Source organism: Sminthopsis crassicaudata, chromosome 2 (assembly GCF_048593235.1).
Source record: "Sminthopsis crassicaudata isolate SCR6 chromosome 2, ASM4859323v1, whole genome shotgun sequence".
Lineage (NCBI taxonomy): Eukaryota > Metazoa > Chordata > Mammalia > Dasyuromorphia > Dasyuridae > Sminthopsis > Sminthopsis crassicaudata.
In genome coordinates, this window is record NC_133618.1 from 276,921,395 (window position 1) to 276,949,238 (window position 27,844).

The 27,844-nt window shown below is 36.4% G+C and overlaps 1 protein-coding gene across 1 annotated transcript in view; it reads right to left on the reverse strand.

Annotated features, from left to right (window-relative positions):
* Positions 1-27,844, reverse strand: part of NPAS3 (neuronal PAS domain protein 3) — a 1,108,236-nt gene that overhangs the window by 21,701 nt on the left and 1,058,691 nt on the right. Inside the window, 2 exon segments of the mRNA XM_074289550.1 lie at positions 16,714-16,820; positions 21,494-21,687. Coding sequence (XP_074145651.1) covers positions 16,714-16,820; positions 21,494-21,687 — 301 coding nt within the window.

Here is a 27,844-nt window from a genome sequence, read left to right on the forward strand (position 1 = left end):
TTTCCCAGGGTCACACAGCTAGGAAGTGTTAAGTGTCTGAGGCCACATTTGAACTCAGGTCCTTCTGACTTCGGGGCTAGTACTCTATCTACTGCATCACCTAGTTGCCCCTTCTTTTTTAAATTTAATTTAATTTAATTTTTTATTAAGATGTGGGTTGAATGTTAGTGTTTTCATGTAGAGGTTGATCTTATATTCTACTTATCAAAATTCTGGATTTGCTAAAATCATTTTTATGTCTTTCTATCTTTTTCTATGCCCTTATCTACTATCAGAGTTGGATCCTAAGTGATTAGCTTCATTGTCTCTGCCTACATCTCTCCCTGGATTTGAATGAATCTTTCCTATATTTTAGTGGAAGATCTCAAAGCACCCAATAATGAATTAGGTGTAGAAACAAACATAATAGCTATAATTTAGACAGCTGAGTCCAAAATCATACACGTTTACCAATGAATAATAATACACTTCTAAAGTCAGATAGATACACATACATGCTTACCAACGAACAATCCCAGACAAAATTCTAAATGCACCTGCTCTGGCCATCAGTTTGTCCTACTTGATTTTGATTACAACATTTTCTTAAGGAAAACAAAGGGACTTGTCACCTTTCTGGGAATGTTTGGGTTTGTTGTTATTGTTTTGTTTTGCTTTTCCTGCAATAAGATTTTCCTGTAATTACCAACCACAGACTTTTTCATAGGAGACTAGATTTCAAAGTTCTGGACAAAAATACATGAGGCCAGATGAAGAAAAGCCTTTGAATGAGATTTATACAGATTTGGCACAAATCATCCTGACAACCAGAAATTATTATTGCAGATAACAGAAAGAAAGGAAAAAAAACATAACAACCCCAACTGTGAAGGGGAAGATGTCAGATAAAGCTTAATGAAAAAAAATTGTAGAAATTCAACATTTTAAAACAAGTGACCTTTACATCAAATATACATTTCTTTTCCCTAAAACTTGGGTGCTGTTTTATTGAGTTTTATTTTTAAAATGTTGCTCTAACTTGAGCTAGGTAGTTAACACACAAGAAATTCACATGCATTTTATAAAGAACAAACCAAATCCAAATCTCTCCTCTCCCTAAGGTACACTTCTACCTCACTCCCCAATCTGAAACTAATGGTCATTTCCCCAAAGCACATATCTATTGCTTTTTCCATGGTTCCCACCAGAGGTAATCCAGTTTTCCTTGGGAACTTTGTGGACAGCAATATACTAGTGCTGAGGAAATAAAAAAGAGAGCCAGTGTTTGTGGCAGGAACATAATTCTATTAGTAAATCAAAACAAATCAGTACAAGTTTGTTTTCAGAAATATGGTGAAAAAAGGAGAATATGGTTTCTTTCCTGTTGGGCTTCTCCACCAAACTAAAGCCAAACATTCTAAATAGTGAATTGTGTGTCTGAAAGAAGGAAGTCAGGTCAATTCAGCTTGAAGAAGAGACCGAGGCTTTTATCAAAAGCAGCCTTTTCTGCAAAGAATCTAACAAAAGGACATTTTTGGTAGCTTGCATGTGCATTAATAAAGCTGCAATACATGGTGCATTCAGGTAAGTATAGAATAAATAGGAAATGATGAGATCATCTGAGATTTAACACTTTGAATTCACATAGCCAAACAAAGGGGTTCATTATCTTTAAGGTCTATATGAGGGCTGCATCTGTGGCTCTCTGTTCAATCTCTTCCTTGAAGTACCTTTATCAATGGCTGGGGAGCATCCTTAGCATGCTCCTTCTTCTATAAACTGGCAAATTTTTTTTTTTTTTTACATTTACTGCAATAGGGTGGGGTGGAGGGAGAAACTCTGTACTTAATACCACAGTTGGGTGCTTAGCTGTAGCCACTGGTTCTTTTTTTTTCTACATTCACAAAACTGGCAGATGAAACATGAAAAAGAATACTGACTCTTTAATCTCTGCTTCTCCACCTAAGGCCCAAGGCAGGCTGACAGGGTAACTTCATTCTGGAAACAGAGGGTTTTTTTTTCCCTTTTTCCCCCCTCCTCCATTCTAAATTCCAGATTACTTTTTCCTTGCTTTTGAAACTGTGGGCTACAGGGGAATGAACCTGGCATAGACTTAAAACATGAACAAGTTTCTTTATCTGAAAAGTTATAGTCCTTGATGCTTACAGGAAGGTCATTTTGAAAACCCACAGGAAAAATAGCATCACAGCCAGAAAAAGTGCATTAAGGCCTTTATTTGCTTGAAGAAGAGACAGTTTTTCATTTATAAACTGTTCAGAGGATCAACTGAGCCTTTGATGCTGTGGAGACTTTGCTATAGATTTTGCAATTAGTGAGTTAGATGTTTTAAATAGCAAGCAGGCATCCACAAATTGGTTTTTAGTTAAAAAAAATCTAAATGCTGAGCAATATTTAGTAAAGTTTAATGATGTTTGATACTTAAACTGAATTATGAGCAATAGGACAGGAGACCCATGGATGCACCGGGAGTAACTATGTATCATCTATGGATTTCCCCCACTAATACACTAATGACAGGCCCTGCTTGAATTGCCATATGTGTGATTTATATGCTTAGAAGAGGTTTTCTCAACACCACTGCCGATTGATAGATTTTTATTAACTGTTAATATTGAATCATGCAGAAAACTTTTAATTGATTAAGAACATGTCAATTTGATAGGTTTTTTTTTTCCATTTCCTCTCTCTTGGCCCTAAAGCATTGAGTTAAAGGCTAAAGCTTTTTTTTTTTTTTTTTAATGTGGAAAACATTGTGTCCAAAGATAAAAATAAACTAATCATCTGAACCAGAGAATTCCTAGTTTTGCGATTCACAAGTTGTGCTCAGATGCAGTGTTCTACATTTCCTGCTGCCCTTCTGAAAAGCTGATGGCAGATCATTTATTTTATTTTATTTTATTTTTTTTAGCTTCCACAATTCTTTCTGCCATATAAAGGTCACCTGTTTTAGATTTAGCCAAATTAATCAATGCAGTATGGTTCTCAGTAGAAAGAATGCTGGGTTTTCAGTCAGAAGACTTAGGTAAAAACCACAGCTTTTCTATTTCCTAAATGTAAACTAGCCCCTTTACCTCTCTGATTTTCATCTGAAAAAAAGATGGGGCTGGATTAAATGACCCATAAGATTCCTTCCGTCTCTAAGCTTATAATGCTATGAAACTTGTTGGCAAAACTATAATTCAAAATGTAGCATCTATTTTGGTTAACATTACCCCATTTCTCATTCTTAGGCTGGGAACTCCAGGCATGACCATCTCTGCTTTAAGGCAGGTTAAGGGTGGAAATACTAACACTGTAGCTTATGAGCCCTTATTGGTATATTTACTTTATTTCTAGTCAGTTAGAAGAAACAGCTTAAAAAAAGATATTTATAGAAAAGGCTAAGTAAAATAGAGTTCTCTCCCCTAATATCTTCTCTACACTAAGCACCAAAAAAAGAAAGAAAGCAGTTCACTATACAGTAAAATATAGTAAAAAAGCTGATCTTCTCACCACCAAGTTTTCTGTGTTCTAGAGTATGCAAAGTAAGCAAGAGAAATAGGAAGAAGTAAAGGTAACACAGGGAGATATTCAGAAAAGTAGCAGGAATCATGATGGGGTGGACTTAGTGTCAGGAAATCCAGCTAAGGTTGAGGAAAAGGGGCTAGAAATTTAATTTTTTACTTTCATCTTAGAGTTATTAAAAACAGAGAAGTTAAGGTAGTTTGGGAATAGGCTAAGGAAGAAGATACCAAGTGAATTGATAGTTAGGATCCTATCTTAATGAAAAAAATTTTTTTGGTAAGGCAATTTGGTTTAAGAGGTTTGCCCAGAGTCACAGAGCTAGTAAGTATTAAGTATTTGAGGTCATATTTGAACTCAGGTCCTCCTGGCTCCAGAGCTAGGTGCTCTATTCACTACACCATCTAGCTGCCCCTAGTGAAAATTTTACTAACATTAATGTTGCCCCAAAATACATCTCTCATGGAATTAAAAAAAATAGAAGTGAAAGATACTCTAGAAATCATCTAGTACAAACCCTCATTTTATAGAGACTTAGTGAGGTAAGACATTTTGCCCAAGATCACATAGCTAGTAAGTGTCAGAAGTGGGATTTTAATCTATATCTTTCTTATTCTAATTCCAAAATTTTGTCTATTAAGTTCTCTCTCTCTCTCTCTCTCTCTCTCTCTCTCTCTCTCTCTCTCTCTCTCTCTCTCTCTATATATATATATATATATATATATATATATATATATATATATATATATATATATATATATATATATATAAATCCATGTAGTTTCCTCTAAAAATATAAGTTGACTACTCCCATGCCTTAAAAATAGGAAGTTAGAGATTATAGACCAGTAAAAAGGTTTAAACACTGACAGAAAGTGTGACTAGTAGAAGTCAAGAAGACCTGGGTTCAATTGTTGCCTATAATTCTTATTATTGACCCTGGTCAAATACAAACTCTCAGCACTATAAACATCTCTCTAAAACTATAAATTACATAAGGCTTGCCAATCTCTCTACTAGAAGGAGGTTTAAGAAGGACTCCATCTGATCCTCTTTTGTCTAAGAATTTATTTTTAGATTGATAGAAAAAAGGATGGAAAATGTATTATTTCAATCTCAGGTCTAGAAGGATAATTTAAAAACAAAGCAAAATTATGAGAACCAAAGTTTGAAGCCTTTTGTTTCATAAAGAGAATAACACACAGCCATTAAGAAATATTCATAAAATAAAAGTTTCTTTTGTTTTATTCCAGTTTAAAGGATGTGTTATGTATATATGAAGTACATGGATACTCAGTTATGAGAGTTTTAGAGTTGATTGGTGAGGAGGTCACAGAATTATGGGACTTTGGATTCTGAAGAAATATCAGAGGTCATTTGGTCCAAACTCATAAGTAAAGCCCAACATCTCCTCTAAAACATCCCTGACAAATGATTGCCCAACTGCTTCCTGAAGACCTCTAGGGATTAATTTACTTATGAGGAGGCCAATTCCACCCTTTGGACAGTTCTAGTCATTAAGAATTTCTTTCTTATATAGAGTAAAAAATATGACTTTATTTAACTATAACCCATTGTTCCTACTTCTGCCCTCTGGGGACAAGCACAATAAATCTAATTAATCTTTGTTCTACATGAAAACTCTCTAAATATTGTAAAGTTTGCTATGATGCTTTAAAGTATTTTCATCCTTTTTTCTTACAACCCATCCTCACATGATTAAACAAATATCCCTCAATTAGGCTTTTTTTGATAGTCACATTGATTTTGAGATGGAATGGATGTTAGAAGTCATTTAGTCTCTCATTTTACTTTAAATTTTACATCTTTGTCTCCACCACCACACACACACTCATTTTCCCAATCTTCACCAATTCTAGCAGATTGGGTCCTAGGATAAGTAATTGTTATAACTAATCTGAGGACTCTAGGGGTGGCTGGATAATCTTGATGAGTTAGTACTGTCTTAGCACTAGCTTCTAAGTCCTCAACAATGTGCTTTCCAAAAACAAATCAGCCAATTGACTTAGTTACTTCTTAAACAAAGCATTTAGTCAAAAGGAAAAGCAGTTATAACAATCGCACACCATTCCACCTACAAATGTGGGGAACACTCTTCTACTAATGCAAACTGTGTACATGAGTGAGAACAATTAAAAACTACTATAGTAGTTAGGCACTTGTGCAGGGAATCCATGTGGCCAACTACCTTTCAACTCTGTAGCTGTAGACCTTGATGCATTTTTTTCCTTTACTGAATGAATGTCTTCACAAAGTTTCACTGAGAATCAGTGGGTTTGTTGCTAAGGCAAATTGCTAACTGGATTGTTAGTTGGTCAATAAGTATTCCTTAAGCTCTTACTTATATTTTTAGAGGAAACTACATGGATAGCCAGGGCCTATCCTACAAAAAGAAGTAGCGGTCAGCCTGTGCTCTCAAAGAGCTGACAATCTACTGGAAGACTGCTCTACTTCTAGGCTGGGATTCTTTGCTGCTCTGATATGCTGGGAATGGTCCCTCTCCTCTTAGATCTTGCCACTCCTGTTCTGGAACACAAGATAATTTCTTTGCCATTAAGGTAATGTTTTGCTTTTTCATAATGATCAAGACCAGCATCCTGGGATTACAGAACTTCTGTACTGTTGATTGGGTTCTAAGAGGTTTTCAGAACCTAGGGTAGCAAGATAATAATAGCCTCTATAACACCAGGATCAGTGGTTTTTTCCTTTGACCAATCTTTCTTAGAACCTCAGTGAGAAGCCTTACTCTAACTTATGGTGATTACTAGCACCATGCCAAATATTTATCTTTGCTAGCTTGGCCACAATCAGACAATATACACGTATAAGATAATCATAAAACAGTTCTGGGATTCAGAATTTCTAAGTTAATTATTCCAAAGTTCTCCTGTTGGTCACATGCAACATGGGAAAAAAGAACTGACATCATCCTTCCTTGGTAAGTGCATTGTCTTTCTCTTCCAGTGCTTTTCATACATAAGTTTTACATTTGTTTTTAGTCTCTGCTCCTATAAATTAGCAACATCATTCAATTATGAAAAGAACACACTCTTATGTACAGTTGAGGGAACTGAGGCCCAGAAAGGCTAAGTGATTTATTTAATGTCCCATAAATCTTAAGTGTCAGAATTGGGATTTGAGCCTAAAGTCATTAAATCAGTCTAAAATGTTGCCTCTAAAATCACTTCTACTTTTATACTATGCTACTCTAAAATCACTTCTCTTTCTACTATATTATGCTGCTTCTCATGTTGTCAATGTCTTTCCTAAAATATGGTGCCTGGAAGCAGAGACAGTACTACAGACATAGTCTGCACAGGGCATGAGATAGATTCTCTCCTCTTTTGTTCTTAACACTAAGCTTTTCCTAATATAGCCTAAGGTCACTTTTTTTTTTTTTTTTTTGACTGCCATATAAAACACAGTTGTCTCATATTATACTTGCATTTCACTAAAATCACCAAATTTTTTCACATCACTTTCTGCCTAGAACCATTTCATTTATATATATTATAGAGGGGAAAATATGATAATTTAGAAATATTTTCTAAAATGTATTTATTTCTTTTTCTCTTTTTTTTTCCTGCTTGGTGTTGTCTGATAATAGCAAAAGGCTCCTTCTTTTCCTCTCCACCCAAAATCTCAGGCAGGACTTTTAAAAAATGTTGTAGAACTACTGATTGATTGGGAAGACAAAGGCAAAAAATAAAGCCTCAGACAGCATATATCAGAATTGTATCCTAATGCATCAAGTCCAAGGATAAATGCTACAGTCAGAGGAGAATTTACTGCCGAAAAAACTAAAAACCATTTGAAAAGCATAATGAAACAAAACCCACCTCTTCCTAGTTCTTCAGTTAGCTGAAAGATAATCCCATGGACATCACCATTTGATCAAAATGAAAATGGTTTTTACATTTTGTTCTGATGCTTCTCAGAGGAATTTTTTGTCCCTTTACAAGCTTTGAACGTACTTATTTACTCAGTCAGAGAGGAAAAGGCAGAATTGGTTTGAAACTAGGTTTATATACTGCAAACTCAGTATATTTTCCACAAAACTAAGTGGTGCAGTGGACAGAACACTGGTCCTAGAATCAGCAAGACCAGAGTTCAAATGTGATTTTAGATTCTTACTAATTTTATGACCAAGGGCAAGTCATTTTGTTTCAGCTTTTTAGCAAAGTACTTGGTACATAGTAAGTGCTAATTAAATGCTAGCTATTATTGTTATTGTTGTTGTTGTTGTTGTTGCTAAATTCCTTCTTGTAGCTATATATATGTGTGTATATATATATATATATATATATATATATATATATATATATATATATACACATATAAACTCTTAAATCGCAAGATGATAAAAATGAATTTCCTTTCCAATGACTGCCAGCTAACATTTACTTTTGTTAACTTTCTCTATGATCTATGAGTCTATGTTCTTTTGTTCATAACTTTTTGGGTCATTGATATTAAAAGGTTTAATCTGCCATGAACTAGATCATTCTCCTTATCTTGCCCAGCTGACTTTGAGCATTGGCTTTAAATACTCAAAAAGTCCATTCACCATTGCCTAAATGTTGGTTAAATGTATTCAAATAGAATTGGAATGAAGCACCTCTATGTTCAAGGACATAAGAGTTCACTCTCTACTCCCCAGGTATGAATGCACTCTGGATAGCACTCTCCAGGAAAGAAATCATTTGGGATCATAAATGACCCCTGTCAAATTTCTTACTATAATAACATCATTACATTAAATGAAGCAATGGAGGGAGATATGCCTGACTTACATTTGGCTCCTGTGTCTTAAATCTGTGAGTTTGTTGAAGGCAGACTTTTATATCAACAAAGATAATAGAAATTTATTAGCTGTGTGACCCTGAAAACTCACTTTAACTTTCTGATCTTCAGTTTTCTCATCTATAAAATGGGTATGCTACTTATATAGTCTATATTACTTATATCCCCAAGCTACTAGACAAAAAGTGCTTTGAGAATCATTAATTAAAGCTATACAAATGTGAATGATCAGTATATCTTCCTGAGTTCAAATGTGGCCTCAGGTATTAGCTGTGACCCTGAACAACTCTTTTGCCTCAGTTTCTCCATCTGGAAAAGGAAAGGACAAACCACTCTACCATTTTTGTTAAGAAAATCTTAAGTTATGTCAGGAAGAGTCAAACAATTGCAAAGACTAGAAAATAATTTTTAAAATGTTATATAGTGGTATTAAGCCAATTTAAAACTAACTTGATGTTAATATTGCTGTATAGCAGGGATGGGCATACTACAGCCTGATTTGGACCTATGTTTGTTTTGTATAACCCTGGGAGCCCAGAATGGTTTTTTCTGTTTTAAAATAAAGTTTTTTTGAATTAAAAAATATAAAAAAACATTCTTTGCTTGTAGCAGGCTATTAAAAAATAGCAAGAGGGCCCTTGAGCCATAGTTTGCTGACCTCCTGCTGTAGGATATGGAAGCTTTTTGATGTAAAACAAGTTTTTATGTAGTCTGGGCTGGTCCTTTAAAGGAGAGGGGAGGTGTCCATTTGGCTTCCTTGTTGCCTAGGCATTAAAAAGTCCAGCCTACGGGGAATTGGTATTAGAAGTTTTAGAGGAATTTTGATTATCCTGTAGAGAATATCTTTGTGATCTAGTGGAAATTGGGAAGTGAGTCCATCATCAAACTAGGTATGGTCACCATGATGCTATGCTGTGGTGGCACATTAACATACGATCCCCTCAAATGAGGAATTCTGCTTAATGGCGAGCCTCATGTCCACTTGAGCATCCACCTTTAAAAGATCAGTATGATATAATCCCATGAGGTTCTCAGCCTGTCTCCGATTTGCTTATATTAGCTCTCTTCCTCTATCTCAAAGGCTAGACCAAGGATTTGCCCTTCCTGCAGTTGATACTTATTCAGGTTATAAGACTCTAGTTCCATTAAATCCTCCATCATGGCAGTCCTCATCATAGAGCTTACAGACCATATTTTTGTTTCTTACTGGCCCTCCCCTCTACCATTGATTTTAATGAAATAACTCATTTTATTGTAAAGGAGGTTTGAAATTAGGCCCTTCACCGTCATATTTAGTGGGTCTTTAATCTTCTACACCTTTACTTGAGAATTTAATATGGTTGAATGCTATAATAGACTTTTTTCCCCATTGGATTCATGTGTTTTTATTAGGTAGCTTTTCTTTTCTTTTCTTTTTTCTTCTTTTTTTAAGCTATGACAACCATTAAAACCAGCTATTTGAATAACTTAATTTAGAACTAGACCTTTGCATCACAATACTACTGTCTTAAGCCAAAACTTTAGAAAATAATGATACATTTTCAATCACATTATTCTCACTAAAGATAACATGGAATAGATTTTTAAAGTAGCAATTTTGCCATGATATACCTAATCACTGAGGTTGGATATTCTATCTCCTATAGTATGTCTTTGAAAAATTAGCACTATTCCAACAAGTTAGGAGAAGGGATCTCCTGTTTCAATGGATTCTTGGATCTATTTTCCAGGAAGGTTCAAGTAATAATGATGAACTACATTTGCACATAGTCCCAGTTAATCTTTTTCTGCTCTTCCCTATCCCATTCCCTATTTTAAGTTATTTAGGTCTTGAAGTTTCTGTCCCTTCAGATGGTTCTATAAGAAATGGTTCAGATCTACCTTAAGTGGTAGATTTCTTTTCCCCTGAGTTGAAATGAGCAACTAAGAAAAGGAATCATGGGTTTTTTTTTTAATGATACCGTAGAACGTGAAATTTATTTTTTTCATAATCATGATGACTAGGGATTCTCCTGAAGGGAATTCTTTAACTGACTTGGTAATCTTGATTTCCTGGATGAAGTAACAGGAATTTTCTATCTGAACCACACAGAAGAAATTAACAGTTCCTCCTCACCAGAAATTTCTAAAGGGCCAAAACTGAGGATCATTCCCCTAATGGGGCTCTCAGGGATTTGGGGTTATGGGAATACTGAATGGGGACATGATTCCCAGGATCATTTAGATGTTGGGTAGATGCATGTAAAAATCCTACAATCTTTTAGCTACAAATGAACCCGACCTTGATCTATTTTTTTTTTTTTTTCATTTACAAATGTCTCACTATACTTTAAACCCTGAGCCTGAATCACTGGACTGAACTGAGTTAGGCCTGTCTCAGAATACTCATGTAGGACTGAAAATAATTTTCCTTATCTTTGTTCTTTCTGCCCTCATATTCTCAAACAAAGCATATTTGCAAATAAAAATAGAATATCAAGTTTTCTTAAAAATACAGCCCTATGTTACCTCCAAAGAGAGCCTTTCTAGTTATTGAAAGGAAACAAAATAAGTCAGCTTGACTACCAAAGAAAGCAAGATTTGGTTATTATTGCATATTTTTTCTATCATGAGATTTTTAACATTCATAGGAAAGAGGTAAGATAACTAATTTGCTTTGGGGGAAAAAAATCTCAAACATCCAGCAAGTGACCATGCAGTTAAGAAAGCTCTGAAGATTCATCTTGGAAAAAAGACTAAGAGCAGGAAAATACTCCCTTTGGAAGCTGCAATTGGCTCATCTACCAAACTTTCATTTTCCTTCCTTTTCTTTCTCTTGCAGCTTTCATTTGCTCTAAGGGACAACCGAATACACCCAAATCAACAATTAAATTCCCCTTTTGTTTTTGTGGCATATGACAAATGCATGGAGGACATCTTCTGTTACTTAGGCAGGCAGGGCACTTACTTTGATTGATGCTCTGGGGTGGAAAAAAAATGAGCTGGAAAGAATTACAATGGAGCGCCTACAGACTGGAATGGGGATAGCCTAATTAGTGCTGCATTAAACAGTCGGATTGCATTTGGCAAAGAGGCACCACTAGGAGCAAAGTAGAGGGGTTATTGATGCAAAACTCCATAGGATGCATTATACTCCATTGCTATATATTAGTTTGCAGAGAAGAATTGAAAATTTTAATTAAGAAATGGGAAGTATAGAAGCTTAAGTATTTAATACCCTCAAAGATTTGTGAAGGAGGCCACTCTTTCCAATATCACCCAAATGCATGACCTAATGTGTTTTCCTCTTTCAGTCTGAGAATACCATTCCACAGTTTCCCTCTCTATCATTATTTCTAGAAAGGGACAACTGTTGCCATTCACCCCTTTCCCCACCTTCTCTGTTTGTGGTTCCTAACATCTAGAAATCTTCTTCACCCTCTAGAATCCATGGCTGTTGATGGTTGAAAGCATTAGAGGGATAAAGTTTTCTTAGTCCATTCTTTCTTGGTCTCAGAAGGTCACTCATGAATTAATGTTTCAAGAACTTTGTGAGCAAAAAGGCAATTTGGGTCCTACTCAAAACAAACAGAAATAGAATAGCAAAGCTTGTTCTGCTTTTCTGATTTGTCAATTTACCTCAAGGATTAGGCAAGAAGTAGGTGGAGAAAATGGTCACCAGGTCCCAGGAATAGGAGTTCTAACTTAAGAGCATGACTTCCCCTTGACAATGTGATTTCTCTGGAAAGACTTATATGAACTGATGTTGAGTGAAGAGAACAAGGCACTCAGCAACAAGATTATGTGATAATCAAATGTGAAGGAGGAGGCTCTTTTCAATAATGAGGTGATTCAAGGCAATTCCAATAGATTTGTGATGGAAGTGCCATCCCCATTCAGAGAGAGAACTATGGAGACTGAACATAAATCAAAGTATTTTCATTCTTTGTTGTTGTTTGTTTGCTTACTTGTTTTTTCTTTCTCATGTTTTCCCCCTTTTGGTCTGATTTTTCTTGTGCAACCTGGCAGATATAGAAATATGCTTAGAAGAATTGTACATATTTAATCTATATCAAATTGCTTTCTAAGTTGGGAAGGGAGGTGGGGGGGAGGAGGGAAAAACTGAAACACAAAATTTTGCAAAAGTGAATATTAAAAACTATCTCTACATTTGTTTGGAAAAATAAAATACTATTTTTAAAAAGGTAATATAATTTCAATGAACCTCCCCATGGCCCATGCATCAACCTCATTTTTCTAGCTAGAACAAGAAGGTACCACCAGAGAAGCAAGGCCCCAGAATTTCACCAGTCAATCACATTACTAAAATTTATTTCTGATTTAGAAAAGTTTCAGCCCAGCATCTTGAGCTCCATGATTTCCATGAGCCCTATGCAGGCCATCAGACTGCAGTTATCTGGTTAGTTATAACCAAATAGAAAAAAAAATCACCCTCATTTAATTGTGAGGGTTGTTGTCACCTAACAGACAAAGGAAGTTGGAGAGGTTAGTTAAATGATTTCAGGTTAAAAGGAAAAGAGAAACTACAAAAAAATATGAGGACCTGTTATGAAAAAGTTCTTAAAACCATCAGCACAAACCCTTGAAAAGTTCCAGCAATTCAAAATTTCTTTGTGTCTTAGAATCCCCAATATCTAGCACAGTGTCTGGAATATAGTAGACATTTACTAAAGACTTGTAGAATGAATGAATGTAGGGCAAAGTTGTCTTGGGATGTGACCTTTGGGAACTTTTCTACTTCACAGAATGAGAGCCCTGGGAGCAGTCTGTGTTAAGCTAATGGGTAACTATTCTAGTGTCCTGGTGCAATTTTTCAGAATTACCTGAAGATTTTTTGTAGCTGAAATTTTGTTCTATCTCTCAACTTCTTTCCTTAACCTAATCTTGATCCTTAGGGTGGTTAGCATAATGACCAGTTCAGAAAAGTTCATGTAATGGATTTCTGTATACCCATGTCAAGAGTAAATACATTCCTAAAGACTGCTCAGTCATCCTTTCATTCATAAAGCAGCAGGTGATTTTAATTCCTTCATGGACGAAGACTAAATCACCAAATCATCTGAACTATTGCCAAATAGCTAAAACTTTTCTTTCATGAATAAAATCCAGGAATGATATACCAAAATTATTTTTAAGTTTTAAATCCTTTTGATTAGAATTGTATCTTATTTTTGAGATGCTTCTATGCCATCATGACTTTCTTCAGCCAACAGGACACCAGTGACACCCTCAGTGATAGTCTAAAGTTTAGGACAAGCTAGATACTGTGTTTAAATCCCTATACGTCTGCCTTTTCTTTCCCTTGCTTATGAACCAACACCTATTACACAGCCAGTCATTTTGTTACGAGGCTGGCTTTGGCTTGAGAATTAGGTAAACATCAGGCATTCCACCACACACATTTAGACTTAATCTTACTTTATAATGATGTTAATGTTTATTGTACAAAAATTAGATGCATCTGTATATTTTAGCATTTTATTTCAGTCACAGAATGCAAAAAAAAAAACCCTCGACATTGGAATCAGTTTGATTTTTTTGTGATTGAAGATATTAAACACTACAAGAGCGTGGAAATTTCAATCTGATTAGGATCAAAATTCCTCAGGATCAAAACACTTCTTTTTTCCCCCTACAGTTTTACTAATTGTGTGATACTTGACATTGCAGAGTTATTCCACAGCATGATAGCTAAATACGTGAAGTGTATTTTACTGTTTGGAATTATCAACTCATTCTATTTGTTTTTAATGTGTTTAAGGTTATTAAAAGAAACCAAAATTAGAAGTTGCGTGTATTATTTAAAAGGGTGAGCTCAATCATTGCAAGCAGGTAAAATCACAAAGCAAGAGCTTGGATGACAATAGGAGTTTCCTTTCCAAATTGCAACAACAAAAAATAATAATAAAGAGACAAAATCTGAAAGCAGACTTTTCTGTATGTTAGAGAGCAAGACACCTAGAAAAAACCGGGGATAGGGAGCAGAGCGAATGGAATGATTATTTTTTTTTCAAATTCTTGGATACTTGTCTATACTTATCTAAAAGTTTATTCATGCTTTCCTCCAAAAGTCCTTCTGTCTTGAATCTCAGCTACAAAGTACCCATTGTTTCTACTTAGGGAGCATCATTAATATGCCCCCCCCACCTCTGTTAATTGAGGAGATATATACTTTGATGATATATGACACATAAGAAGCAAATTCACTCTAAGGAGGAAATTTCTTTAACCACTGATCTGCTCAGGGCTAAAGATGGAGCCTGATGAAAAATAGTCTAACAAGGAGCCCATTTGCACAGAAAATGCTTTCCTGGAGAGCTAAATACAATGCACTATTTCTCCAAGTATTACTGCAATAATAATAATAATCATAATAACAACTAGTATTTCTATGCTGCTTCAAAGTTTGCAAAACTTTAAAAATGTTATCTCATTCCATCCTCATAACAATCTTGTGAGGTAGATGACATTATTATCCCCATTTTAGAGATGAGAAAATTGAGACTGAGATGTGACTTGTCCAGAATCACACATAGTAAATATCTGAGGCAGGATTTGAACTTGGATTTTCCTGAAGCCAATTCCAATTCTCTATCCAATGCTTCACCTACCCACCTCAACAGAAAACCTGTTAAAGATAGATGAGATGGTTTAATTTGCAGGGAGAGTAGGAGACTTCGGAGAAGGGATGTTTTGGTTTGAACTAGATCATCACTCTGTATAATTACTAACATGGAACTTACAGTCTTCAGAGATTGCCAAGGGCACTAAGAAGTTCAAATGACTTTCCTGTAGTCACAAAGCTCGCCTGTATGAGAGGCAATTTTTTAATCTAGGCTATTCTAAACTTAAGACTTAATCTTCTTTCCTCCAGTTTTGTGGGTTTTTTTTTTAAAGGAAAGGGGGTGTCAGCTTTTTGCATCTCTGTGTACTTTTTATGGTTTTAAAATCTCATATTTCATAAACAAGCTTCAGGTAAGCAATTAAAAAAGAAAGAAAGAAACATTTAAGTCAATTTAACATGCTCAACAAAAGCAAGTTTATTTTGTTGGCTTTTATTAAGTGAATTTAAAAAAAATTTCTTATCTATTTTATCACCCCCAAATTCATTTACAACTCCCAATAAGAATTAGAACCTCTAAAGCGTACTTTAAAATAATAAAACTATTAGTATGAGCTTACATTTTTAATAAGAGCCCACGGAATGGGCAGAAAGATGCTCCTCCCCCTCCACAGGGGTAGAAAGGGTCTGTAAATCTCAGGTTCCCTCAAGGACTATAAAGTGACTGACTCTTGGCCTTCTGAGACTCCGGGGATGCTTCCCCAATGACTCTCAGTGCATCTGCACAGCCACCTTTCAGCAGAGACCTAGGAAAACCGCCTGTGAGCCACCCTGAATAGGTTATTGCTCTCACACTAGGTTCTGCCTAGCTCATATGCTCAGCTATCTTATGTGCCAGAGAGTTCAATCTTAGGGTCAAGATCTTGGGATCAGATTCAAAGAAGTGAGATTGGTTTCTACCCCCCCAGGAGAAGGGGGATGGAGGTGTCTGTTAATCTGAATAATCCTCTCTCCAGAAACAAAGTGAACAGACATTGCAGTCGGGCAGGGTTGTAACTGGGGAAGGACAAAGGCAAACACTTTGATATGCTATGAACTACTTCTGCCGTCCCCCTCACCATCCCCTTTTAAATGCAAACATAAGCAGAGGTTTTTATGTGGTTCTCTCCTATTTGGATTTTTATTTTCTTTCTCTCCCTCCCCTTTACCCCATGCATATTTGGAGCTAAGGTTGCAAGCACAAAAGCTGAAATTATTTAAGAAGGGTGAACATCAATCTCCTGAGGCAGAGGCCCCTATCATTGGATTTCCCTGTTTCAGGGTTCAAATGAAACCTAAGGGCTTGGCCACTTAGAGTTTATTGTTTATTGTTATTATTGAGTCGTGTCCCACTTTTATGACCTCATTTGGACCCTGGAGTGGTTTTTCCATTTCCTTATCCAGATCACTTTTCAGCTGAAGAAACTGAGGCAAATAGGCTTAAGTGACTTGTCCAGGATCACACAGCTAATAATGGCTAAAACCTGCTTTGAACTCAGGAAAATGAGTCTTCCTGACTACAGACCTGGCACTCTATGCACTATGGCACCACCTTAGGTGTCCCACTTGGAGTAAGCATCTGGAAATCCAAACCCTCTGCTTCTCAGACTTTACTTTCAACACAATGTTTACACCTCTCACATTTTCTAGAAAGATCATTGGCTTCTCTTTTGGAGAAAGGGTCTCCCCAGGAGGAAAAAGGGACAAATTAGGACAGAAAATAAACATGAATGGGAGCAAGATTGAAGGCAGCAGCCCAGGTTATTTTGACATAAAGAAATACTTACAGTCTAAGTGACTATGCCTGATTCCTTCCACATCTTCAGCGTGGATGAAGTGGTAACATCTTTTCCCTACAATATCTACAGGGGTCAGATCCATGTAATCACTAATCCTGCAGAGAAAACACACACACACACACAGACAGAGGCTATAATTTAGAAAAGATGAAAAAATATAGGAATTGTTAATGACTTAGAAAGAGATTTCCCCCAAAACATTTTTCATTACACCAAGTTTATCCATCTTTGGAAGTTTTTGCAACTCTTTATTGGAAAGAGAAATCTGCAGAGATAAAATAATTTAAAATATAATGAATATTTACATTTTGCCCAAATGGCAAATGTAAGCTAATGTGTTTTAGTAATTTAGAAGTAGGACAAAACAGCATTTTGGGGGGCTGGTGGACTGCCTATTTAGTCAACATAATTCTATGAAATTAGAGAATACTATCAACAACAATACAAAAATCCTCATTAAAGGGCAAGATAATTCAAGGTTACATAATAAAATAAAAACATGTTCTGTTTTTACTAAATGATTAGAGACACCTTTCATTTAAACAGATTGGTCTTCTATTGGGTATTTTCATGAAAAAGAGCTCCCAAACGTTTCTTGGCATAAAGTCCAAACTGACATTTCAAGGGATATAATTTAAATGCTGAGACATACAGATGCCTGGGGGTGTTATCTTTTTTAGTCTGAGTCATTTGGGAACTCGGCTTTCACTCCTGGCTCTTTTAACTGGGACTTTGTGGTTGATTCCACATAGAAAGTTTCAAGCCATTTTTGCTTCTTTTCTTGGCCTGAGTTCTACAGTATGTATGTGTAAGGCATTGCCATCGACTGTCCAGATGTCAATGTCCTCGGGCAGGAATACAGAAAAATATAACCAAAATTGGAAAACATGTTGGGGGAACCTGCCTGAGTTACACAGACATTTCAAAATGTTTCATCCTTCCCTATAACCCCCAGGATGAGATTCTGCTTCTCAGATCCAAAATCTAAAATGATTTTGTTTGTTGATTCCCTCCCCTCTGTCTCCCTTCTGATCCTCATACTTTCTTTTTCGTTTTTTTTCCTCTTCCTTCTTCCCTCCCTCCCTCTCTTCTTTCTTTCTTTCCTTCCTTCCTTCCTTCCTTCCTTCCTTCCTTCCTTCCTTCCTTCCTTCCTTCCTTCCTTCCTTCCTTCCTTCCTTCCTTCCTTCCTCCCTCCCTCTCTCTTTCTTTCTTCCTTTCTTTTTTCTCCCTCCCTTCCTCCCTCCCTCCCTCCCTTCCTCCCTTTCTCCCTCCCTATCTTCCTTCCTTCCTTTCTCCCTCCTTATCTTCCTTCCTTTCTCCCTATCTTCCTTCTTCCCTTCCTTCCTTCCTTCCTTCTTCCCTTCCTTGCTTCCTTCCTTCCTTCTTCCCTCCTTCCCTTCCTCCCTCCTTATCATCCTTCCTCACTTCTTTCCTTCTTTTCTTGAATAAAGCCTGTCTAATCAGGTTTTCAAGGAAGATTTTGACCAGGCTTACTATGACTTTATATACAGACTGTCCAAATGTGAATTGATTCTTTTCCCAAGTGGAGATGGTTTGAGAAACCAATGACACAATTTATTTAGAATTCAGTGCTCATGGTCCCAAGCTTGGATACTCATAAATGCTGAATGATATTTACATACATGTATAGCTATATATGTATATACATACAAACACAGACGATCTTCTTAGTGGCTTACACAATATCTAACCATTTTAAAAATGTGTTTTGATTAAAGTAGAATTCTTGGCCAAAGTAGTATTGGTTTAAAAATGCTTTATGGGTCCTGAGCTGAAAAGTAGGTGAGAATTTTACCAAAACAATCAGGATTTTTTTTTCAGCATAAGCTTCTTCCTCTTCCTGCAGTGGAGGGAACCAGAGAGCCATTTTAGAAAGATGTATGATGGTTTCTTTGAAATTTTCTCAATGTTCCAATGGTTGCAACTTGGTTTGGCAGAGAAAGCACTGGTTTTGGAGTCACATTCCTTCTCCCCAACCCTATCAAATTTTATTGTTTGATCTCAGACATGTCACTTGTCTTTCCTAAATTTCTGTCTCCTAATCCTAAAGCAAGAAGGTCTAGATGGCCTTTGAAATCCTTTCCAGGTCTAGATCTCCAAATAATCCCAAAGCTTAATACCTTTGCTTTTTATGGGGTCAGCATAAGCAATCCTATTAAGAATGATAAATTCAAATTTGGAGAGTTAACTAAAAGCTTTAAGCAATAACCTTAGGCTAATGGAGGCAGCAAGTATTTATTAGGTGCCTACTATGTGCCAGGCACTATGTTACATGCTTTACACATATTATGTCATTTGATCCTCACAACTACCCTGTGCATGATATAGAAACTTCAACTTTTGGTATTAAAAATATCTCATGGAGGTTGTCTAATTAATTGCTTAATATTTCTATAACATTTCAGGATTTACAAGAATACTTTACAAATATTATTTCATTTTATCATCATGATAACCTTGTCAGGTAAGTACAGTTATTATTCTTGTCTTATAATTGAGCAAACTGAAACAGGCAGAAGCTAAGTTATTTGCCAAAGATTACACAGTTAAATAAATGTTTTAGAACTCAGGTCTTCCTGATTCTAGGTCCAGTATTCTATTCACTGAGTAAACCTAGCTACCTCTTTGGCAAATAGGGTTAAGTGACTTGCCCAAGGTCACACAGCTTATTGTTTAAGGCCAGATTTGAATTCAGGTCTTCCAAATTCCAGGCCCAGTGTTCTATCTGCTGAGTCACTTACCTGACTTTAAAATGAAAAAAAAAATTAAAAAACAAACCCATAAAAGATGTCATTTCATTTTAAGAGGGCTTTTTTTGTTTATTCTCATCACTTTGGCAAAGTGCCTTCTATATGGTAGATGCTTGATGAATGTTGAGTTGAGCTCAATTTATCTTCTTTTCAGGTTGACAACTATGTTTACCCTAATATCTTTTATATCCAGATGATCAAATGTGCCATTGGAAGCACATCTCCTTAAACAGAGATGTTTTCCCTGATCACTTTATTTTTAGTGATAAGATGCTGCTGCATTGTTCTGGTGGAGATAGACTCACAGATAAAAATGGGGTCACAGCATCCCAGATTTTGAGCTGAAAGGGACTTTATCAGCTATCTGGTCTAATCCAATAATTTTAAAGATGAGATAACTGAGGTTGAGAGGAGTTAAGAGTTTTTCCCAAAGTTTAATGGACAGTAAAGGGGTTGGCCAGGGACTGGAACCAGTTTCTCCGACTCCAAATCAAATGCTCAATTTTTAGTTCAATATGATTCAAGCATCATTTATCAGGTGCCTACTATGTGTGACACCACGTTCTAGGTGCTGACATCTTGCCAATAAAGACTCATTATTTCTCACAGTGACACTTAGAAGATGAGTGGGTAGCAATACTAGAGAGAGACTGACTACCTTACTCACAGTTTCAAAGCCCTGTCCTGCCCCAATGATACACATGATGACCTTGTTTGGGCTTTTCTTGGCAAAGATACTGGACTGATTTAACATTTTCTTTTTCAGCTCAATTTACAGATGAGGAAATTAAGGCAAACAGGGTTAAGTGACTTGTCCAGAGTCACTCAGTTAATGTTTGAAGCCTTATTTGAACTCATGAAGATGAGTCTCCCTGACTCCAGGGCTCACAGTGCTCTATCTACTATGCCAGGTAGCTGCCCTCACACCTAATGACCTTCATTCTTTTTCAAATTAGGCTGAAAAGGAGATTAGGTGATGATTTCTTTGCATTTAATCCCATCCAATCTTGGAGTTTAACAAGCTAGGCAACACAGTGGATAGAGCATCAGTCCTGGAGTCAGGAGGATCTTAATTCAAATTCAGCCTTAGATACCTGACACTTAATTAGGCAAGTCACTTAACCCCAAATGCCTCATAAAAAACCCCCAAAACAAATAAACAAAAAAAGACAGTACTGGACCTGAGATTTTGCTGATAAAGGGAACTCTTAAATGAGGAAACTCTCTCTACTATTTGAGATGCTCACTTTCTCTGCAGCTTATAGAATTAGACAGCTGAGCAAAATGTCAAGAAATCAAATGACTTGACCAATGTCACACAGCCAGGGTGAGTCAGAGGCAGGATGTGAACGCATCTCTCTGGCTCTGAGGCCCGTTTTGTGTCTAGTCTGCTGCTGCTTTCATTCATGCCATAAATGACAGAATGGAACTTTTAAACTACAGGCTGAAAATGTATTTTAAGAGCTCAGTGATGAGAAAGAGCTGCCAATTCATTTATGGGATGACTCATCTTTTTAATTTATAAGAGTGAAATGCTCAGGATTATATGGTATTACTTAATAGTTTTGCAAATTCCCTTCTCTCTTCTTCCTCCCTCTTCTTTCATTTCCTCGTTTGTACTCCACGTACTTAAGTGCTCTTCTGAAATGTTGACAGTTAAGAGGCCAGAGACCTCACATTATAGCCAGGAAACAGGCTCAGCTGGGATGTCAGCAGGACACCTTTCACTAGATTGCTACATCAGTGGAACTAAACCTCATTCTGTCTTCTCCTTGGCTTCCTAGTCAATCAGGGTTTCCATTACAGCAAGGTGGTCCTGGTGCGTTTCTTTCATTGTATTGTGAACCCTAATGTAAGTATTAAGTAAAAAGCATGTTTGGTGTCAGTCCAAAGAACTATTAAGAGCCCCTATCAATGCTCCACAGGAAAATGGGATTTCAGGCAAGACACACAGATACCCATGCAACACTGAAAGATGAAAAGGAAAAACAAAGTACCTATTTTCACAGTAAATGATATTGAGGTCCATATTTACTCGAGTAACAAACATGTGGCAGTCGATTCGGACTTCATTGATCGTAGGAGGAGGCAGAGCATGAGCAACCACTACGAGACCCATGATTTGGCTGGGGACTGTCCGACCGTGGGACAAGGACACTCTTAGACGTAACCGGCCTGTTATGTGAATCACCTGTAAGAGAATATAAGACAAATGATGGGATCAGGCCACTTAAAATGGAGATGCAAAGTACTCCATTTGAGAGGAACAGAATTAGACTTAGAGTAGCAATTATTAGCTTTCATCTAATCATAATGGCCCCAAATGTCCTCACAGCAAGAGACAAAAGAAAAATGGTGTGATACCTACAGTTCCCAAGTCAGCATCTTCAGGCTATTGGTGTTTTTTTTTTCCAGGATTTTTAAAAGTGGTTCTAACTAGGGAGTTTATTAGCTTAGTCTTGAAATATATATATTTAAAAATTTCTGAGATCATGGACAATATAGTATTGGTGCTTAATACATACTTTTCTTTTACCCTACCCCTTAACCCACAGACCCGATTTGGGATAGAGGTAGGAGGGGAGAGTATCAACAGAAAGGGACATAGAACCTGCTCTCAAGTAACTTTTAATATCATAATAGATCAGCTATTGTAATTGACCCAAAAATCCAATACCCTCATTTAGGATGTGATCTTTCTTGTAAAGATATCAAGGAAAATGATATGAGGAAAACTTGCAGTATATCTAATGATAGTTCAGTGATTCTTTCACTTTAGGATTTTTGTTACATTAACTTTTTTATAGAAAGAGTTATCACTATTATCATAATTATACAATTGCATTGTTAATAACAATATATTATATTTGCATAGCTTTTTGTGATTGTTGTTATTTAGTTATTTTCTGTCTTATCCAACTCTTTGTGACCCCTCTTGGAATTTTCTTGACAGAGATGTTGGAGTAGTTTTGCCATTTCCTTTTCCAGATAATTTTCCAGATGAGGAAACTGAGGCTTACAGTTTAGAAAACATCATTGTATTCAGTATTTCAACTGATTTCTATAACATAAAGTAGGATAAATATCAATGATTTTTTAAAAGTTGTGGGGCTGTGATTTCATCATTGTGGGGAAGTCCTGGTGGGGAAATTAACTTTTGCCAATTCACTTGCAAACTGTAATTTTAGAGAGATGTTTAGGTCATTTTGAGGTTAAGAGACTTTCTCACAGGTATCCACAAATGTTTCTTTCAGTCCACTATTCTATGTTATCTCTCAAACTTATTTTAATGTAGTTTTAAAGATTCTCTTTTTTATATGAATGTTACTCTTCAGTTTTTCCTCTTTTCCAGCAAACCTTTCCCCTCTTCTGTTCTCCTCATCCCTACATCCTCATACACTATACTATACTTACATAGAGTTACTTAACTTTATGTCTTTTATATTTTAAGAATAAAATTCATAGATTTAAGCAAAATAAAACAGTACTTTGGCCAGATTCTGATGACATATGCTTCGTTCTGCACCTAATGCCCACCACCTCTCTACCAAGAGGTGAGGAGAATGTCAATCTCATTTTATAGAAGGAAAAATTGAGGTCTAGAAAGTTAAATGATTTGCCCAAGATCACATAGATATTAAATGGGTCTTTTGGTAGCAAAATAACTGATTTTTCTACTATGGTATGGTGGCTTTTCTTGAGAACCTTATAAGAGGTTTAGCCAGTATACTTAAAATGAAATAAATCCTTTTTCTCAACTAAAATATTTTAAACAAAATTTTAATGCTTACTAAAGATTTTTTTTTACAAAAGAGTCTATAGACTTCTTAACATGGGGATTATGAACTTGTTTTGAAAAATATTTTGATACCTCTTTTGATATAATTGGTTTCTTTTACATTTTAGGATATTGCTATGCAAAAGGGTTTATAAGCTTCAACACACTGCCCAAGGGGTCCGTTTTTTATTCGGGCTTTTGTCCTGATTAAAGAAGCAAAATTCGGGGTAAAGAGAATTAAAAATAATTTATTAAAATATGTCAAGGAAGCAACACTGGAGATCAGCAAGGATTTTAAAATGGAGCCAGCTTTTATTGATAAATTTTGTAATGAGATAAAGATAATTTAGATAGATCCATATCAGTATAAGGTGATGGGCCATTGCATCTCAGGTTCTCCCCAAGGATGCAGGTCCATAGGTAGGGATACAGACACCACAGGTAGGGATACATGATGAATAGAAGGTAATACAAAAAGCTGCGGACGGAAGAAGTCTCCTCCAACAGAACCTCCCCCAACAATGATTTACAAGCTGGGCTGAGAACAATAGGTCACTGAGTCTGCAGGATTTTCCATAGGCTCACAATACTAAGGAACCTTGCTATGTTCCAAAGCTTTTTGTTATAGATCATACTCAAGAAAAGATACCTGTCTTGGCTTCCTTTCCTTTTATTTTAAATTGGGATTTGGGAAAGGGACTGGAGTATAATAAATTTAAAAGGATAGGCTGGAGCCAGATTGTGAAAGTTTTAAAAACTAAGTAGAGGATTTTACATTTTATCCTAAGGGCAATAGGGAGCCAGTGCAGTTCATAGAAGGGTTGAGAGGGAAGCTAAGAAAAAAACACAAAAAGAGAAAAGCCTGAGAAAGAAGAGAAGGGAGCAAACTCAGATGAGAACAAGTATCTAGGAGCCCTTGACTCAGCTCCTTTTCAAGACATAAGAATCTGTGGGAGAAACTGAAGGTGTTTAGCTTAAAGAAGAAAAGATGTGGGGATGTTTATTTTATTTTTGTTTGAAATCTATGGTTTCATCCCTTTCTTGGAGAAGTAGGCTTTTCCCTGTTCATATATAGTGGCTATTGCTGTAGTTCTTGCTGTGGTCGTCTGTAAATGACAAAATGCTTGGTTTACTGAAGGTAGGACAGGAGTTGAATTATTTGCTCAGGGACCTAGGGTCAGACCCTGATCTGAACAAGCCCTAGCCATGTGATTCTGTACATGTCATCAGATTTCTCAGAGATCCAATTGCCTCTTCAAGCCAAGTTCCCCCCCCCCTATCACTTTATACGATTTATCTTTCAATGCTTTGTAAAGTCTAGAGTATTTTTAGAAAGATGAGTTTTTATAAAGTCCTAAAGAGAATTTCTGTTTAGATATAGGGTTTGATTAAACAATCTTTGGTTCTTCTACTTCTGAAATTCTTGATTCTATAAAGGGTCACTTAGCAGATTGTGCTTTACAGAGGCAGAAATTTTCCAAGGAAGGATTTGAAATCAGAGAAACTTGGCTCAACTCCCAGTCCAGTCATTTGCTTCCTTGCCACTTAACCTCTCTTGGTCTTAATTTCCTGATCTGTAAAATGAGAAGGTTATACTATATGGCTTTTGAATTCCCTCTTGCTCTACATCTAAGATGCTATAACTAGGACCATCCCCAAGTATTTAAAACTCCAGCAAATCATATTGTATATTCCTCCCCCTTTTTTTGCTCTCATTCCCTCTTGGCACCTTTATTCACTTAACAGGAAGGAGATGTATTTCATCACATTGGATGAATCCCAGCGTGGAAACTCCCTTCACCAATCCATCAGTGCTTTCTTAGAAGAATTCTATGAAGTCGATTAAAATACATAGAACTTACAGGATTTGTTTATATAGCTAAAAGAGAGGCAATATGATATAGAGAGCAGAGCACTAACCTTGAACCTTGGAACCAGGAAGAGATAACTTCAAATCCTGCCTCAAATACATATTAGCTATATGATCTTAGACAAGTCATTTAACTTCTTAGTTCTTTGGGCAGTTCTCTAAGACTATCAAATTGTAGAAAAAGTAACTACCTGTTCTGATAGAGATAATTTTCTTATCTGGAAAATGCCTATATCAGTGAAATCAGAGATCCAGTCCCTATTTCTATCCCTATTTAGACAGCAAATGTGAAAGGCAGGATTTGAACCTGGGTTTCTGACTTCAAACCTTGTATTACATTTACTAAGGGACACTGGCTCTATTCTAGTATAAGCATACATGTGCATCTTAGGTTGAAATAAGCATTCAGGCTTATAGAAATCTAGATTTGGAGGTAGAAGGGAACTTTAGAGATCTTCAGATCCAGCTCCCTCATTTTAAAGAATAAGAAACTGATGCACAGAGACTTGTGACTGGACCAGTATGGTCAAATGCCTGGGGCAGGATCTGACTTTGGTTCTTCCTGCCTCCCATTGCAGCACTATGGAACACTACCTTAGATGTCAAAAAGAAGGCATAAAAAGGATTTCAGGTAGTTTGTGAGATGTGGGAGAAGCAGGGTTTTTTTTTTTTTTTGCTTTCGCCTTGGGCTGATAAGGGTGAAGTGAGGTAGACTGTGGACTGACCACATTTAACAACAGATGATGTAACAACCTTGTTTTTCTCTTCCTCTTTTCTTCCTGAGTCATCCACTGCCTAATGGCCAGTCCTTACCACAGTAAGAGTACCTAGGAGGAATTGTCTTTATGTACCATATCATAAAACCACAGCTCTAGTGAATACATTACTTAATGAAGTCTTTTGAGAAGCCCAAGGTCAGAACACACTTGGGAACCAAGTATTTAAGGGTCTTCTCTGACTTTCCTCTCTTGCTACGAGTTTCTCAAGTTGGGGAGTGGGGAGAATGTCTCAATCATCTGGTCACTGCTACCCTGCCCTAGGTGGGAACTAGTCAGTGAGTCTATATTTGATTACCATTTGCTTTGAATTATTTAGTTTTTCAAACACAAACTGAATTCTTGTCACTGGGAAACAGGATCAAAGCTAGAAAAAGCTACACTTTAGAGTTCTCGCTATATTAAATAATACTTCTCCCCTGCTATATTTTACATTTGTGCCCAGAGCCGATGATCTGGAAATGCCAATGAGAATGATTATTTAGTCTATTTCAGCAGTAGTTTTCCGACCACCCACATTTGAAGTTGACTAAATTCATTCTTAATGCACCTTCAGTCGGTCTAGCTACTTTATGAATATTTGAAGACGTTCCTAGAGGCAAGGATGCTAAAACACCATCTCAGACACACATTTTTGCAAGACCTCATTAACTAATAAAGAAATAGCTAAAAGAAACCGGATTAACTTCACAGGAGGGGCGCTAATAGTCTCCATTCCTCCTTCTAGCTAGGCTTACATAGATGCTTATTTATCATTATCTGTCTCGTTTTATCATGAACATTCAGCTTTCTGGAAAAACACAAATCTATGAATGTCAGGGAAAACATACACCCAGCAACAATATGCTAAATAAATCCCTACTCGGCATTCTATGCAAAAGCATCTTAAGAAGTACAGACTGGAAAACATTTTGAGAAGACATACTGGCAAGAAAGCTATGTAGTGAGTCAGATTTTCCATACATTTATTTTTCAAATTAATTTCATAATGCTAACAGTTTACATTTGGAAATCTGAATAATTGGTTGGATTTTTTTCACTTTTTCTTGGATTTTGGGGGGGAATGACATAACATTAGGGCCAAACTCTGATTCCCTGGAGGGAATGTAGTTGTGGAAAGAATTTGTGGACATGTTTTGTCACTTATCATATGATTTCCGAGCTTCAGTGTCTTCCCCCGGTAAAATCTGACCAGCTCGGAAATCTGTACTCCTATCAGTAAAAGATTAGGCAGGTGAAGAGATAACACAATTACATTAGTATTTATGCCTGAATGATGCTCCCATTTTTGTGGGGAATGGGATTAATAAAATCACAAAATTGTTTTAGAACAAATTCACTGATATAGTGGAAAGAAGCCAAGCCTGGAACTCCAGAAACATGAGTTTTGGTTTATTGGGTTTACCACTAATTAGCCAAATTATTTACTCATTAGTCACTCAGTCTCCCCACAACTTCAGTTTTCTCACAAATAAGGAAGAATGTTGAACTAGGGTACGAAGTTAAAAGTTTTTGACCAGAGAGGTTTCCTGGATCCTATTAGTTGTTCTCTTTCCTTCTTGATATACTCATACATTTGTATATTATGTCATCCTGGGCAGTATGGTATGATGATATGTATACAAAGTTTGGAGGCTGAGGGTCTGACTTTTAATCCCAGCTTTGTCGCTTCCTATGTCATCTTGGGAAAGTGATTTAATCCCTTTTGTTCTTGTTTTACTCATCTGTAAAAGGAGTTGAATATGATAGTCCCTACGGTCTCTTCAAAATCTAAATCTATCATATTATATTTCACAAACCTATAGATGGCAAGTACCTTCCCTGCAAATATAGATAGCAACCTGTCTTTAAGAATTCAACAAATAAAGTGATCAGAAAATGTTCACTGACAAACATGGTGCCTGCACTCATCTGGATGTAATAT